General features: G+C 34.1%; 3 protein-coding genes across 13 annotated transcripts in view; 1 reads left to right on the plus strand and 2 right to left on the minus strand.

Moving 5' to 3' along the window:
- The first annotated feature begins 758 nt into the window (after nucleotides 1-758).
- On the plus strand, nucleotides 759-5,513 carry LOC128191742 (uncharacterized). The gene is made up of 6 exons (XM_052863987.1): nucleotides 759-818; nucleotides 1,303-1,419; nucleotides 1,520-1,534; nucleotides 3,283-3,404; nucleotides 3,591-3,790; nucleotides 4,574-5,513. The coding sequence occupies exons 1-6, from the start codon at nucleotides 759-761 to the stop codon at nucleotides 5,422-5,424; spliced, it is 1,365 nt and encodes a 454-aa protein (XP_052719947.1). The 3' UTR covers nucleotides 5,425-5,513.
- Nucleotides 5,514-5,784: 271 nt separating this feature from the next.
- LOC128165369 (uncharacterized) lies at nucleotides 5,785-7,892 on the minus strand. Its single transcript, XM_052829798.1, has 2 exons — nucleotides 7,275-7,892; nucleotides 5,785-6,984 (listed from the first exon to the last, which is right to left on the minus strand). Exons 1-2 carry the CDS (start codon nucleotides 7,715-7,717, stop codon nucleotides 5,853-5,855), a joined length of 1,575 nt encoding a protein of 524 aa, XP_052685758.1. The 5' UTR covers nucleotides 7,718-7,892; the 3' UTR covers nucleotides 5,785-5,852.
- A 1,067-nt stretch (nucleotides 7,893-8,959) lies between these two features.
- The window catches only part of LOC128165242 (uncharacterized), a 28,281-nt gene continuing 22,235 nt past the window's right edge, over nucleotides 8,960-15,005 (minus strand). For all 11 annotated transcript variants that reach the window (XM_052829582.1, XM_052829594.1, XM_052829573.1 and 8 more), the window contains 3 exons: nucleotides 13,220-13,501; nucleotides 12,664-12,936; nucleotides 8,960-12,308 (listed from right to left, as the gene is read on the minus strand). In XM_052829582.1, coding sequence (XP_052685542.1) covers nucleotides 12,135-12,308; nucleotides 12,664-12,936; nucleotides 13,220-13,501 — 729 coding nt within the window. In that variant the 3' untranslated portion in view covers nucleotides 8,960-12,134. The remainder of the gene's footprint in view (nucleotides 12,309-12,663; nucleotides 12,937-13,219; nucleotides 13,502-15,005) is intronic.

The following is a 15,005-nucleotide window of genomic DNA, read 5'->3' on the forward strand; positions in this document are numbered from 1 at the left end:
GCAATAGAGACGTCCGTATCAACGAAGGCTTCAGTTGGAATTTCCTCGCGTGTGGTTACATGTCCCGTCACCCCTACAAAATGTATTAACCGCACCAAAAGGACAATTCTCCACACTCCAACCCCACGCAAATCCAAGGTGCATATTCTTGGAACACCCAGGAAAACAGTGTTGCAGATGGAAACTTCAGCTTCCTCCAGAAAGCGGCCTCAACAATTGCTGTTCTCCCCAATGAAAGCCAAGGTACTCATGAATGGTTCATATATATCAGCTTTTAGTAGTTATAGTTAAAGAATCACAAGTTTAGATTATATCAAACAATATACATGTATTATAATTATTATATTGAAATTAACTTATAGATATCATACAGAGGACAAAATGACAGAAAAGTTCGGACAAAAATAATAAGAGAGAAAGGACTGTATAGTGTGATGGTGGGAATTGTCAGAGGCAATAAACCAGAGGTCATTCTTAATAAACTGGTGAAAGTTAAAAACTTTAAAGAGAAGGCAGTGAAAGTTCTTTCAAAGTGTGTGAAAGAAGAATGTAAACTTCTTTGTGGTAAAAATGATCCTTCAATTTTGAGGGGCAATACCTCTGAGGACATAATTTCAATTGATTTTCTAAAAATTGCAAATGAACTGAAAGAGAAAGCTCCAGCCTTCTCCCAGATACTGGAGGATACTATGAACACTACCAAGCCTGTAGCTTTGGTATCTTCAGCAGCAGTTATTTTGCACCACAGAAACCAAAATATGTCACTTATTCACCATGCTGTAGGTCAGTTATTAGACCATGGTGGAGCCACTGATGAAGTATGTGCATTTATTCAATTATTCTCACTAGTATCACCTTCATTCTAAGGTTAAGGACTTAAAAATTCAATCCCTAAACAAACTCATTTTTTACAATAATCATTTCCAGTTTTACTTTTTTCATCTAAAATTAATGCAATCTTTGAAAAAAATACTCAAAATATTCAGGACACAAGGATTATATTTAGGATATTCATTACTCACTGTAATCATCATTTAAACAGCTAATTTACTCGAAGTAATTTATTTGTTTGTTTATTGTTGATTGTATCACCCTACCTCGTAGGTTTTATATTTTGAAACATATTAGATTTGGACAGTATGATAACAATTTAATGTTCAGACTGATGTAAATTCATTATGATTTTAAACATTTCACTTGCCATTGTTTTCCTTATCAAATTACAATTAAGATTTAGATTTGTGTTAATGTGTGATTGCACATAAGTATGTATTACATGATCTACATTTCATTTCATATTAGACAATAGATTTGCTTAGATGCCTTGGATTTTCTGTGGGCTGTTCAGCTACTCACAAGAAGCATGTTTCACTGATTGACATTCAGAAGAAGAAGATAGAGAACACAATTCTATGTCAGGTGCATCAATCAAGTCTTCAGTTCAACAAGAAGAAAACCAAAGAAATGGTATCTGCACTCCATGAACAAGATGTGACTGATAGTTCCAGTTATTTCACAGACTCCAGTCAGCAAGGTATATGTTCTAGAGTGACAATGCACTCATACTTTGACATGAACTTTTCAACTGCCTACGTCAGTGACACAGCCACTGCTAAGTCAAATATGTCATGCTACACAACAGATTCATGCAACTATACATGTACATCTACCGTCCCACAAGCTTGCCATCTTCTGCCACTTAATATATTCACTAAAGTTGGGTTGGTACAATGTCCTGCTGTGTCCATGTGCTCAAGCTTTGAGGTAGATCCAAGTAGTTGTGTTGCCCAGTCAAATGACAAGTCCACAAAATGTTATGGGGAGAAGTACATTTCTCGAATTGAAAGTCAGTTAAAAGAATCTGAAATTCAGCCCCCGTTCGATATAATTGGTGACAATTTGGACATTCTTAAATCGACTTCTTCTATGACAAAAGAAAATCAAAGGAAAAGTTTTCACTGGTTTATCTTAGTTGGTTTACAACGAAGAGTGCTAGATTCAACTATGCTGGATGATAAACCCAAGCATGACATTTTATCACTACCAAACCATTCATTTTTACCCAATGCCCAAGACATCAATATTTTGGAAAGAAACATGAACCATCATATACTGAAGGTTATCACAAGACATGTTAAATGCTTAAAGTCTTTTGCTCATTGTGTTCCAAAACACATCGATCATCCTTTCATGGAGGAAACCTCAAAAAAGTCAACTCATTTCATACTTGATTTGCTTGACAAAAATGAAAATTTGCATGATGACATAATTAGCATATTGGAGCACATTCATCAGAAGTATATAGCACATACTCTTGGGGAAAAAGCAGAAGTTTTAGAAAGGAAAGTATTTGGTGGTGATGTGCTTACTAATGAGCGAGCATACACAGCACAACTCGCAATGCAGAACTGTGAAACAGATTATTACAAACTGGGAGGACTTATTCACAGACCAGAGGGCCTTCACAGAATGATGAACTTTTTGCTGGTATTCCCCTTGGTTGATATTCTGTTCCTGTTCTAAGAATTGGTTCAGTTCCTGTTTTGGAGTTGTTGGTTATTTGGATGGTTTCTGCTTGTGTTTGTTACTCTTGTAAGTGTTCCATTATCATTATTTTATTACAAGTTAGATGAATTACTGTAGAATTATTATTATTTGTGATTTCAAGATTTTTGGATACTCACCTGTGAATTTACATCCTTGATAAATGAATTTATTATTCATTTTTAAACAAGATAGTAAAAATTCTATGAGCCTCAAGTTTAATATAAAAAATACAATGAATTAAAAAAAAAATAACCCCCACACATATAAGTGATTCCACAGTCAAAATGCATAGGTATTGAAAATGGATGCTGGTAGTTTAGCCACCACTTTTTTTATTAAACACTTTACTTTAATCCATTATATACAATTTCCCAAGTGTTATGCAATGCCTTAGTATGATGCTTCAGGTTTGTTTGCATGAAATTTGAAATTTAACTAACATTGCATATTGTTCACAAATTAAAGCCTACTAACAGTTGAAGTGAAAGAATTTGTAATGTTTGAATTGTCAAATTTACTTCAAAAGAATCAACTATTTTTTTTTCTATGGCACATCAATCATAAAAAGTAAAAATCTGATGAATTATGTTTTCTAAAAAGGCATACTTTGTTAATATATATATTTCATATCAGTAGTCAGTACATGTATATCGGGGATATTATTTAATATTTTTGCAATTCATTTTATTAATCTGATACATGTATCAATAATTGCTCTTGTATTTTCTTGACTAGTTTATATACCAGGAGTTCTACAAACCATCCTCTGCATTTGAACAAGGAACACTCTATCAACTTCGAAATGTCATTCACAGAGTGGATGTTACTGGAAAAGATAAAGTTGTTGAAGCATACAGGTATGTCTATTAATTGGTTTAATTTTCCTAACTTAAGGAGATAAACACAGATATTTTATTGTCAGTCTGTTTTGGTTTTGTTTGTTTTTTGTGTGTTTATTTTTGGGGTTTTTTTTGGGGGGGGGGGTGTGTACTGAAAATTGTACATGTAGTTATACATCCATATAATCCATAAAATTTTCATAGAGCTCATTATGCTTTTGTGGAGGATGCTTTGGATGCATTTATACTTGGGGCCACAATGGATGTTATGGGACTGAATGACCTAAATGGATCTCCTCAACAGTGGAACCCCAACATTTTATCAATGTATTCAAATGAGGAGCAGCTATCATGGCTTAGAAATCTGGCTGAGGCAGTGATCAACAAACATATCAACTTGCAAGGTTAACATTACATGTAACCCCATTGAAACATGTACAAAGTTCATACCGTGATTCTCTTTCTCATAATGAATATGACATTCTATTAATTAAGCAAGGAAAATCAATACAGTATATGACTAATATATGCTTTTTGTTTTGAATACAACACATAATTCACCTGCTGATTATTCATAGTTTACATTTAAGTCATTTTTTTAAGCCGATTTTCTTCCTTTTCCACCTATGCAGTTTATAGCAAAATCATAACCATCTAACCATAAAAATCAATCAAGGTTAATTCCATGAACATTATTCATTGAGGAGACACATAGGGATAAGTTTTATAAAACAATACTAATTATTATTTATCTTTGAGGAGACACATAGGTATAAGTTTTATAGAATAATAGTAATTATTATACTTTCATGTTAAATACTAAAATCTGATTGGTTTAGACGCAGTTGACAATTCATTCTAATACCCTCGGCGTTAGCAACACACTTGGCAACAAGCCGATAGAACGAATTGTTACATGCGCGTATATTATGCGCGTACGGTTCGCCGTAGAACTCACGTCTTTTCTATATAAAAGCAGTAAAATTTGCTATAAAATAAAGACATTCAGTATAATAAAATAAATAGTGCCTGCTTGGGAGGGTACCAGTTGAAATTGATATTCAATGGTTTTCGAGGGGTGTCAATTTCAACTGGTACCCTCCCAAGCAGGCACTATTTATATATTATTATGTTCGGTTAACATTTATTTTGTTCTAATGAAACTTTTCAAATTTCTAAACTCCCAGGATCAACTCATCTCCAAGATTTGGTTGAAGAAGCTGCCAGGCTAGACGCACAAAATGCCAGGCTACATAGCATGTTTGATGCCGTCACCAGTCAGTATATGTGCACGTGTCAGAAAAACTACAAGACAATTGGACACTTTAAACGCCATCTAGAGAGAGAACACAATTGGCATTTCCTTACTGCTGCACGAGAAGAACCCAAAAAGGGGGACAAGGTTGCAGTATGGCGGTCGTCGTTCATGAAAGCTGCTCTTATCTTAAGAGATACATCTGATGCTTATAAAATGGGCGACGGAAACCGGATATTTTTGAATGCAAAATTTGAAATGCTGTGTGCAAATGTTGCCGGACATACCAAGTATCAGCTTTGGCTGTGGAGAATGATGGCCTATGAACAGGCCATCTTAACACCTAAGCAAGCCTTTGAATACAAATGGAATACAACAGCAAATCTTAACGGAACTATTGATGGAAACATTCCAAATGACAACTTAGTGGAAATTTGTGTTCAGCTAGTAAAGAAGAAAATAAAAGAGCAGGGTTCAAACTTTACCTTTAATAGTGCCCAGACTACAGCATTAGCATGTCAAATCCAAGATGAGCTGAGAGAGAATATTAGGTATCAGGTGTCAATGAAACCCTCTGGTAAATCAAGGACAAAGACTGATAAATCTTCTGACATAAATTTGATGCTGATGGAGTTGATGGCAGGTGACATCTTTGAAAACATTCAAGGGCGCCAATTTGAAAATTTCAAAAACATAAAAGATGTTTTTGAAAAGGTAAACCTTCATAAACTGCACATTTGGATAAGTAAGCAAAAGGAGAGAGCATCGTTTGAAATGATGTAAAAGTTTATACATTGTGAATGTGTGTTATCAATTAATATGAACTGAGAATTCATTTTAACGAGTCAACATAAAGGGCAATAATAGCTAGATTCTGACTTGTTATAATTTTTTATGTATTTTTAAGCTGAATTTTTAGTAATTTTGGAATCAATTTAACTTTAAAAAAACCCAACTTATTCCATTTTGAAAAAATGAGGTTCTCACGGGTTCTTAAAGTGAGTCATATAATCACTAGAATAACTTCTAGAGAAAATAATTCAGAACTATTCAGGTTCTAAATTTACACCATGCTAAAAATTCTGCTTGCATGATGTATGCTATTTAAGTGTGATTGAAAATATACATAAAATAAAATTTTATCTGTGAAATTTACTTATCTTTTATTAAATTCTGACAAAATTAAACTTCAATATGCACAACTTAATACATCAAGTGAAGTCGTTTTCAGAGTCTGATGAACCATATATTATAATATCATCAAATACATCATCAAAAATCTTAATCACTTGTTCAGCAGTGTCGAGCAGCCAGATTGTTCCATATTCCATCACATCGCTTGTTGTAAATATTCTGTGACAATTGTCAGTAATACACTTAATAGTTTCTACACTTAGTTCCGAATTGTTGCCAAATAACTTAGGTAGATTACTTTGTAAAAGTTCTAGTTTATGTTTGAGAGTTATCTTATTCTCATCAGTCACATCACGTTGAAATGCGTCCTCTTCCTGTGGCTCAATTGCATTAAATACAGGATGAGATAGCCTAGGACAGTCTAAGCATTTGCAGGTCTTTTCACAAAAATCACAACATTCATGCAAGTGTTCAAAAATGTGTGAATGAGCGTTGTATGCTTTACACAAAATGTTTCTTCGGCACTGATCCTCTGATTTTATCAATGAAAGAACGTCGCTGTCTATTTTTTTTAAATGTCCCTTATGATTTTTGTATAAAATTAATTCAACAGAGAATTCACCATCTCTTCCTGCCCTGCCCATTTGCTGTACTAGTGTGTCAAGGTCACGTGGAGGTCCATAGTGAACAACATTATGCAGGCCTTTAAAGTTCACTCCCATTCCTGCAGCATTTGTACTAATAAGGACCCTAATTTGGCCATCTTCTGACTCCATATCAATGCGAATTTTTTCCTTGATGTGCTCTGCGGTTTTGCTGTGGAACATTTGTACTAAAGAAGCATCACATTTCCGTCTGAACATGGTGTAGAGAACGGCGCAGTCTTTAATGCTTTCACAGAATATCACAATTCTTTGTGCATTTTTTTTCCTTGAGTTGAGTTCGTCAATAACCCATGAAAATATGTCACTAATGTCAGAATTATTTTTTACACATTTAACATTAATCTTGATGTTTGGTCTGTCAGGACTGTCAATTATTACAATGTGATTATCACGGAAACATAAACTTTTCAGGATTCGTTTCCTATTTGACGGACTTGCGGTTGCTGTAAGAGAGAGTAGTGGAATGTTCAAACTGAGGGACCTCAACTCGCCGATCTTTGAGAAATGTTCCCTGAAGGCATCATCAGAATCCTTTTTCTCGCCCCTATGAAATACATAATAGCAATAACAGTCAGTCCTTGTAGATGAAATTATGTCACTAATAATTTATTTGCCAATTTACTATATCTTTCATGAAATAATGATTCAATGCTTAAATATTTGACACTCTTACTTGACAAGTGTTAGCTATTTTTATTTCAAATTCAAATAAATTAATACATTTTTTAATCATGAAATGTTGGGCATGAATATTCCTATAAGGGTATTCTAAATTGTATTATCATAAAATAAACTGTATTTATACTGTTAGGTATTAATTCATATATACACTACCATTGATAAACTGTGTGTGCCTCATCAATAACTGTCAACTTGTGTCGTTGAGAAAATTCGGGATGTCGAAATATTCCTCTCCATTTGTCGTTTCCAACCAGCACTTCAGGATTTCCAAAGACAAACTGATAATATCCCCTCGTAACGTCGTCTATACAGCAATCTTTTTTCCCAATATATGTTGCTTTCAAACCTAGACCAGATAGTCTATTCACCTGCTCTTTCATGATGCTGAGAAGTGGGGATATTACCACACACACACTCGACTCGCCAAAGATAATTGGACAACTTTCGTAAATTAAAGATTTTCCACTTCCCGTCCGTGTGCCTACGAAAACGTCCTGGCCAGCCGCTAAGCCCTTTATCCCACGAATTTGATTTTCTGTCAGTTGGATCTGAAAAAAGTTCTGTATCTCCGATATTTTTACACTGATAGCCGCCATGTTGTCTTGTTTACGATATTTATCAAGTAGGTTATGAAAGCTATCGCGCGATTGGTTGAACCCAGTAGTTTAATTTCAGTGCATTCGCTAGATGTCGCACCTGTCAGCCACAGTTTAAATCGCTTAATCTGCCAAGGGTTTGTGGGGAGCAGAGTGGACCGAAAACACTTGGCTAGCGAAGATGATGCACACCAGCACGATGATTCTGGTATTTGTACAAAATCTGACTCAGAGGTACATTTAAAAAATCTCAAGTGTGCTGAAGTGTTTTTCTTACAATCCTAAAGTATATTATCTGCTTTCTCTTTACAATTTTCACCAAAACTACATTTCAAACCATCCATTTTGTTGACATCTGGCTTTCTCCAATCATTCTTCTTTATCTTCTTTACACGAGAGTTCCACAAAGGGAGATAATTTAATTTGTAAAAATCCCGAATTTAAACACCGGAATATAAGCTTAATATTTATTTGCAACCAAATTCCCATTCAAATATATTTTTTTATGGATAATTCTATTGTTTGAACCAAGAAACTCTAAATTTAAAACGTTTCTTGAGGTTTTATATCCTACTTAGAGAAGTAGTGTGTTTTGGACATTACCTATCTTATTATAATATTTGATCATCTAGCTTAAAATCAACGAATTAATTAAAAAATATGTGTGCACCAAATCAAAGGTATTTGTATCAGATGTTATGTGAATCTGACTCCATGTATGATTAAACTCTATTTAATACTTAAATGACTCTATGAAATTAGCCTTATTCATGCATGAAATTTATTATGAATAATGAGCTAAAAATAGAAATGGTCTTATCTGGGGGATTTCAGTGGTGCAGATAAATTTAACCATGAAAATTTGATAAAATAGACAATATACTTTAGATATATCCAGATAAACTATGAAAATTAATCTACACCCTTAATTATAAAATTTTGATTTTGCATGGTTCTATCGTAGACTGCCTCTTAAATATGGGAAATTTATTTGCCATTTTATTTGAATTACTGATATCAGAAAATACCTTTTAAAAAATATTAAAACAGCGCCCCATAGAATAAAACCTTTAAGGCTACTGTAGGGCACATACCCACATTAAACATATAAAACAAAAACCTAACATTTACATAATTAGTCACATACATCCTCTTGTTCAACATCATTCAGTTAATGAGCGTCAACAAGTTAAAAATGTCCTTCATTTTTTAAGTCAATGAAGGCTTTTTTATTATGTCTACCTATATATAAGCCAACAGGAATATAAGGTAAAACAGTTTGAAGACAATGTTTTCCATAACATAAAAAAAATGGAAAGTTTTTTTCAAGAATTATATCACAAATTCTTAAAACACTAAAGTAATAGAAAGTGTCAAACTGCAAGAAACCACTTGTACCAAGATACAGTACAACACGGTTATAGCGAACACGTTTATAATGAATTGATGATTACAGCACAATGATTTTCATTCCCGCTGACTTTATTACATGTTTTAAACTTGATGGATATCGTGTTAACGTATTACATTTGGCATGTACAATATTTTGCGGAAATTAGTTTTTGAACAAGTTGGCGAGGATTTAGTTAAAGTATTCCTGAATATGACTATTTTTATACATATATGCATGACATTTACTGATGCACTTGATTTAGCGGAAGCCGCATTCCACCAAAAGCACTAAATAGAATACACATCCAATTGGGTACATTCACAGTCACAAATTACGCTTATAATGAAACAACATTGTCTGTCCCCGACTATAGGAGTGTTTTGCTGTAATAATAAAAATCTAACTAAATCTCAGTTGACGAAGTGGTTTGTTTAAGCGTCACTATGATATCAAGTTTACTTTTATATCAAACTCTTACAACCCTACATAGCATCCTAACCTCCTTCTGAAAGTTCAAAAGATCGAAAGTAGAAGAAGAGAAATTTGAGCTAAAAAGAGGCCAAGAATTTCCAACAATGAAAAACCTGAAGAAGAGAAAGTTGAGCTAGATAGAGGCCAAGAATTGCCAAACTATGAAAAATTTTAAGATTTGCTGGTTAAAGTGATATGGGACATACATGTATGTCAATGTTAACGTGGGTCAAAGTATACTATAATTAAAATATTTTCACTGGTTTAGAATTTTCAAAAAGGTAAATAAAAGCTTTAAAACGCCCAGTGGGATTCGAACTCATCACTTACAGGTTCGTAGTGAACCCTCTAACCCACAGCGCTACGTTGTTAGGTGCTAACTGTGGGAAAGAACCTACTTTTATAATTAAACTTCATTTTATTGATTATTTCGATAAATAGTACGTCACAATATGGAGGTGTCCCATATCACCCTAAGTACAATATTAACAACACTTCATTATTCGATTATTTAAACCGAATCATATGTTGTAAAGCAATTAAAATATACACATGAACATGAATACTATTCTAAATAGTGAACACATCTGAACTTTTTTTGTTGATAACTGAAAGAACATTTGGTAGAAATCTGTGAAATGATAACCTGATGAACAGCATATAAAATACAAAATGTCAGTGAAGCCCCAATTGTGACCCAAATATAATGTTCTAACCAATAAATACTACTGGACCAGGCATGCTAGGACAATCCATAGTGCCAGTGTATACATGTATATGCAGCATGTGGTGAATAGAGTATGGTAATTGACTAGCTGGTGTTGAGTATGAGTTTCAATCATGATACATGTATCTTGTGATACAAAAAAAATTGTAATGTGATACACAAAATAAATATGAAATAATCCTGATATTTGACACATCAAGAACGAAAAATGGCATGTTCTGTGTAATGAGATATATAAATCAATGAAAATGCAATATTTAATATTTTAATTTTTTTTTCTGCACTCAAGATTTGCATAAATATATTTTCTTTTAAGATGATCAAAATACTATATGTGTCAGTTGCTCAAAATGTTTAGATTCAGATGGAGCACAATAAATCAAGAATAGCACTCTACCAATTAAGACTTTTCTTTTTAAAATATCATCATTTGGTGCTTTCACATTCATCTCATCACATGTCACTGAATTATACCACTTAAAAAAAAATCTTTTCATGGCATTTTAACTAAATCAAAATAAACAATAATAATCACTCATCTGAACAACAGTTCATAGCATCATTTTTATACATATATATTTCTGTGTTGAAATTTGAGCCCCCCCCCCAAAGACAACATTATATGAGATTGCTTGCATAGTAATCTCACAAACTTTAGCTGTTGTTCTTGAGAAGATTTTTAAACATTTCCCTATAAATTTCTTTGTAACGGTGGTATGGGACACCTGTCAAAATTAATGTGGATTAAAGTACATTTTAATCAAAATACTTTCATCATTTGAAATTATGTTTTAAACTTTTTTGGAAAGGTAAAAAATTATAAAAGCCCCGACAGGATTCGAATTCATCACATACAGATTTGTAGTTAACACTTTAACCAATTGTACTAAACTGTTAGGTAGCAATTTATGGAAAGAAAAAGTTATAAAATTATGCTTGATTTCATCGTTTATTTTAGTTGGAAGTACGTCACGAAATGGAGGTGTCCCATACCAATTTACAATTTTAAAAGTTTAATCTTGATATCTTTTACCATTTATTCTCTGTCCAAAGATATCCTTGATTCACATTTTGCTTAATTACTCTATATTCATAAATAGCTCATGGTTCAAACGAGTCTGCATTGCAACAGACCAGGGTGATAGCGTTGAAATATTGTGCGAGGTATTCCAAGTGACTTCAGAATGGAGAAAAGATGTAAACATATCCCATTATAAATCTCCATAAAAAATCTGGTTTTGTTCCTTTCAATTTTTCCCAGTGAAAAATGATGTGTCAATGAAGTTATCATGGGTATTTTCCCTTTTATTTAGTAAAATGCACTTCTTTCACAGTTATGTGTATTTTTATTAATATTCATCCAAATGTGATGTATAAATATCTTGAAACTGACTATAGGAGAACTAAGGACAAGTCAACCCTTTAAAAATAGCTAAAGTGTTGATATCTCAAGAACAGAAATGCCGTCATCAAAATAAAAAATTACATAAGCCTTAAGTTCAGTTCATTATTAATTAAATCTGAGAGTTTCCAGAAAATTGACCAAACCATCTCCAAGAAATCATGTGCCAAAAATTTGTAAGAAAAAAAAATAATTGGAAAAAAGAAACTGAACAAAAACAAACCAAAGACCTACATAATAAAAGGGAAAAAAGAAACAGTACAAATATGGAAGGGTCTTCCATTGGAGACAGAAGACTCTAGACCTGGACAACACAATAAGTCTCCAAACTTTGTTTGGGAAACTTAATAAAAGGGAAGCCTGTTGCTCTGCCTGTTGTTTTAAAGTTCCTCTATTGAAGACAAGAAAAAACAGTGTGTGGTTATTAAACAACAGGTGCATTGTAATGCCTGTCATCCTCAGCAATCAGGACAATGAGGGGCCAGGACTCTCTCCTGTCATCAGGGTAGTAGGTGACAAAGTCTTCCTCCCCGTACTGCTGGAGTCGCAGGACCTTGATTGTTACTTCTAACGTGTGACCCAGTAAGATCATCTCTATCTGTTAAACACATAAAACAGCATCATTAGGCATACTCAGGGGACACACATTTTAGATGTCGCAACATTTTTTGCTTGGCATTATTTTTTTGCGTTGCACCTGTCTCAAATAACACGGAGTGAACAATGTCCTCAAACAAAGCATGCTTCCATTAAGGTAGTTACGGTTGATTGCTTTCAGTTCAGTACATACTTATTCGAAACTGTCTTCAATTTGAAGAGCAAAGAGGCATTAGAGGAAGAAAATCGTAGTAAAATACAAAATGCACTGATTTGAGGCAAGAAATATTCACACTACAAGGTTTACGTTTTTTAGCCCTGTCTGAAATGAAAGTCAACTCATCCTATGCACTCACCTGCTCCAGTCCCCCTGAATCTCCCACAGGGTTGATGTGGTTCTTGAGTAGAGACTCTGGGTTCTCTGAAGTGTCCCTGGCAAACAGCAGCCACACAAACACAGGGACATCATCCCCTTTCTGACTGGCCTCGTACAGAGAATGGGCCTCCAGGAACATCAGCAGTTTGATGGCCTCCATACACTGGAGGTCCACTTTGGTGTCAAGGTTCAAAAGGTTAACAGGCCAGCTGTTCCTCTCCTCATTGGTTGAAAGACTTTGACATTCAGAAAACTGTTCAATTTAAAATAAAGAATATGAATATTGGTGAGTCCAGGTCTATTAATATATGATATTTACAATTCAACATCAGGTTTACCAATATCAAGTTAATTCATTTCATTTTGACATCTGTTGGTAACTGGTGTATTAAATTAGTTGTACACATGTATATGATAATATATGATATCACTTAAAATCATTTATAAATACGTAGAAAGTAATATCCCCATCAGCAAAAAGTTGCACAGGGGGTATAATAAGGGGTTAATAAATCCTATTCAATCGGTACATGTACCTTTGCAAACAGACACTGAACACATTCAGACATGGTCGGTAATTTATCCTTCTTGTTAAAGGGAAGTCTGTGGGCAAAAGTCCACTGTGAGAGTCCTGAGTTTGGATTTCTATAGAGAGTCTGTAACCGATTGATCACAGACTCGGCACTGTTCCACTTGGTTAACACATTAATGTTCTGTATAAAGCACTGAAGGAGCGTGCCCCTGATTGCACAGTAATTGTCTCCCCTGACTTGGTGGAGGTGTCTGCACTCGATGAGGCTTGGAATCTCCTGATACGCCTGTAGAGTATATGAGAGCAAAATTTACTACCATAGTTCAATTTCAAGACCCCCTCTCAAAAATAAGACCTCAACTCCCCCACATTTTCTGTTAGTCAACAGCTTTTAAGATAATGGCATGCAATATTCTAGTCCGTATGTTCAAAGGATGTCATCTTTGAAGGTATGTAAATTAAACAGCTTCTAAAAATAGTTATATTATTTATTAATGATGATATTATTTGTTCCTTTATCATGATAGAAACTTTTGGTTTACATGAAAAAGTATTAAAATAGCCCAAAAACCAAAGCCCATTTTACAGATCATCAAATTTCCCTAAACACTTGCTCCATCTAAACCATGGCCCCCTTCGGACAAATGAATTCAGCCACACTTGTCTTTTATGTTCTTATTAGCACCTAAAAAATTTTCATTGACAAACAAAAAGTTTGCATTGTCAGTTGATAGAATACTTATAAAACATAAATTTAGTTAAGAAATAAATACAAACAAGAGGCCCATGGGCCACGTCGCTCACCTGAACAGCAGTTCCTTGTAACATTACATTTCGTAGCATATGCTTTTTCTATTTTAAACATTGAACCCCTTTCTGGGGACCCAGTTATGGTCCGAGGTTTATGGTTGGCTTGAACAACATAAACAGTAACATAGGAATGAAAATGTGTAGCACTGCGGTAGGACCGCACGTACACAACCTGAAAAACTGAACGTAGCAGAGTTCCACTTCAAGAGAAATAACTCTCAGACTGTACAGAACATCAAGAAAGATAACTCTTGGTTCCACTACATTAGAGTTTACACAATTTGAGGATCCTTGCATAATAATCTCACAAACTGTAGCATTATAGTTCTCGAGAAAAATTTTTTAAAAACATTTTCAATATATCTTTCTATGTTAAACTTTGAACCCCTCTTGGGGCCACAGTATTAGTCCAGGGCTAAAGTTTTAATTATTTGGAATATACATTATTTAAGGATGCTTGCATAGTTATCTCACAAGCTGAAGCATTATAGTTCCCTAGAAAAACATTTTCCCTCTATATTTCTATGCTAAACTTTGAACACCTCTTGGGGCCCCAGTATTAGATTTAGGTCACAGCTTTTATAATTTCGAATCTACACTATTTGAGGGTGCTTACGTAGTTATCTGACAAATTGATGCATTGTAGTTCTCGAAAAGAAGATTTTTAAACATTTTCCATATATACCGGTACTTCTACATTTAACTTTAAACCCATCTTGGGTCCCTAGTATTAGTCCAGGGGTCACTATTTAAAAACTGTCGAACCTTCATTATCCAAGGTTGTATGCATGATAGTAATCTCACAAATTGAGGCATTGTAGTTCTCGAGAAGAAGATATTTTAACGTTACCTTTTTATTTCTATAATAAACTTTGATCCCATCTTGGGGCCCCAGTATTGGTCCGGGGGTCACGATTTTACCAATTAGGAATCTATATGAGCGAAGGCATAGAAATTCCACAAACTAAAACATTGTAGTT

Source organism: Crassostrea angulata, chromosome 1, assembly GCF_025612915.1.
Source record: "Crassostrea angulata isolate pt1a10 chromosome 1, ASM2561291v2, whole genome shotgun sequence".
Lineage (NCBI taxonomy): Eukaryota > Metazoa > Mollusca > Bivalvia > Ostreida > Ostreidae > Magallana > Magallana angulata.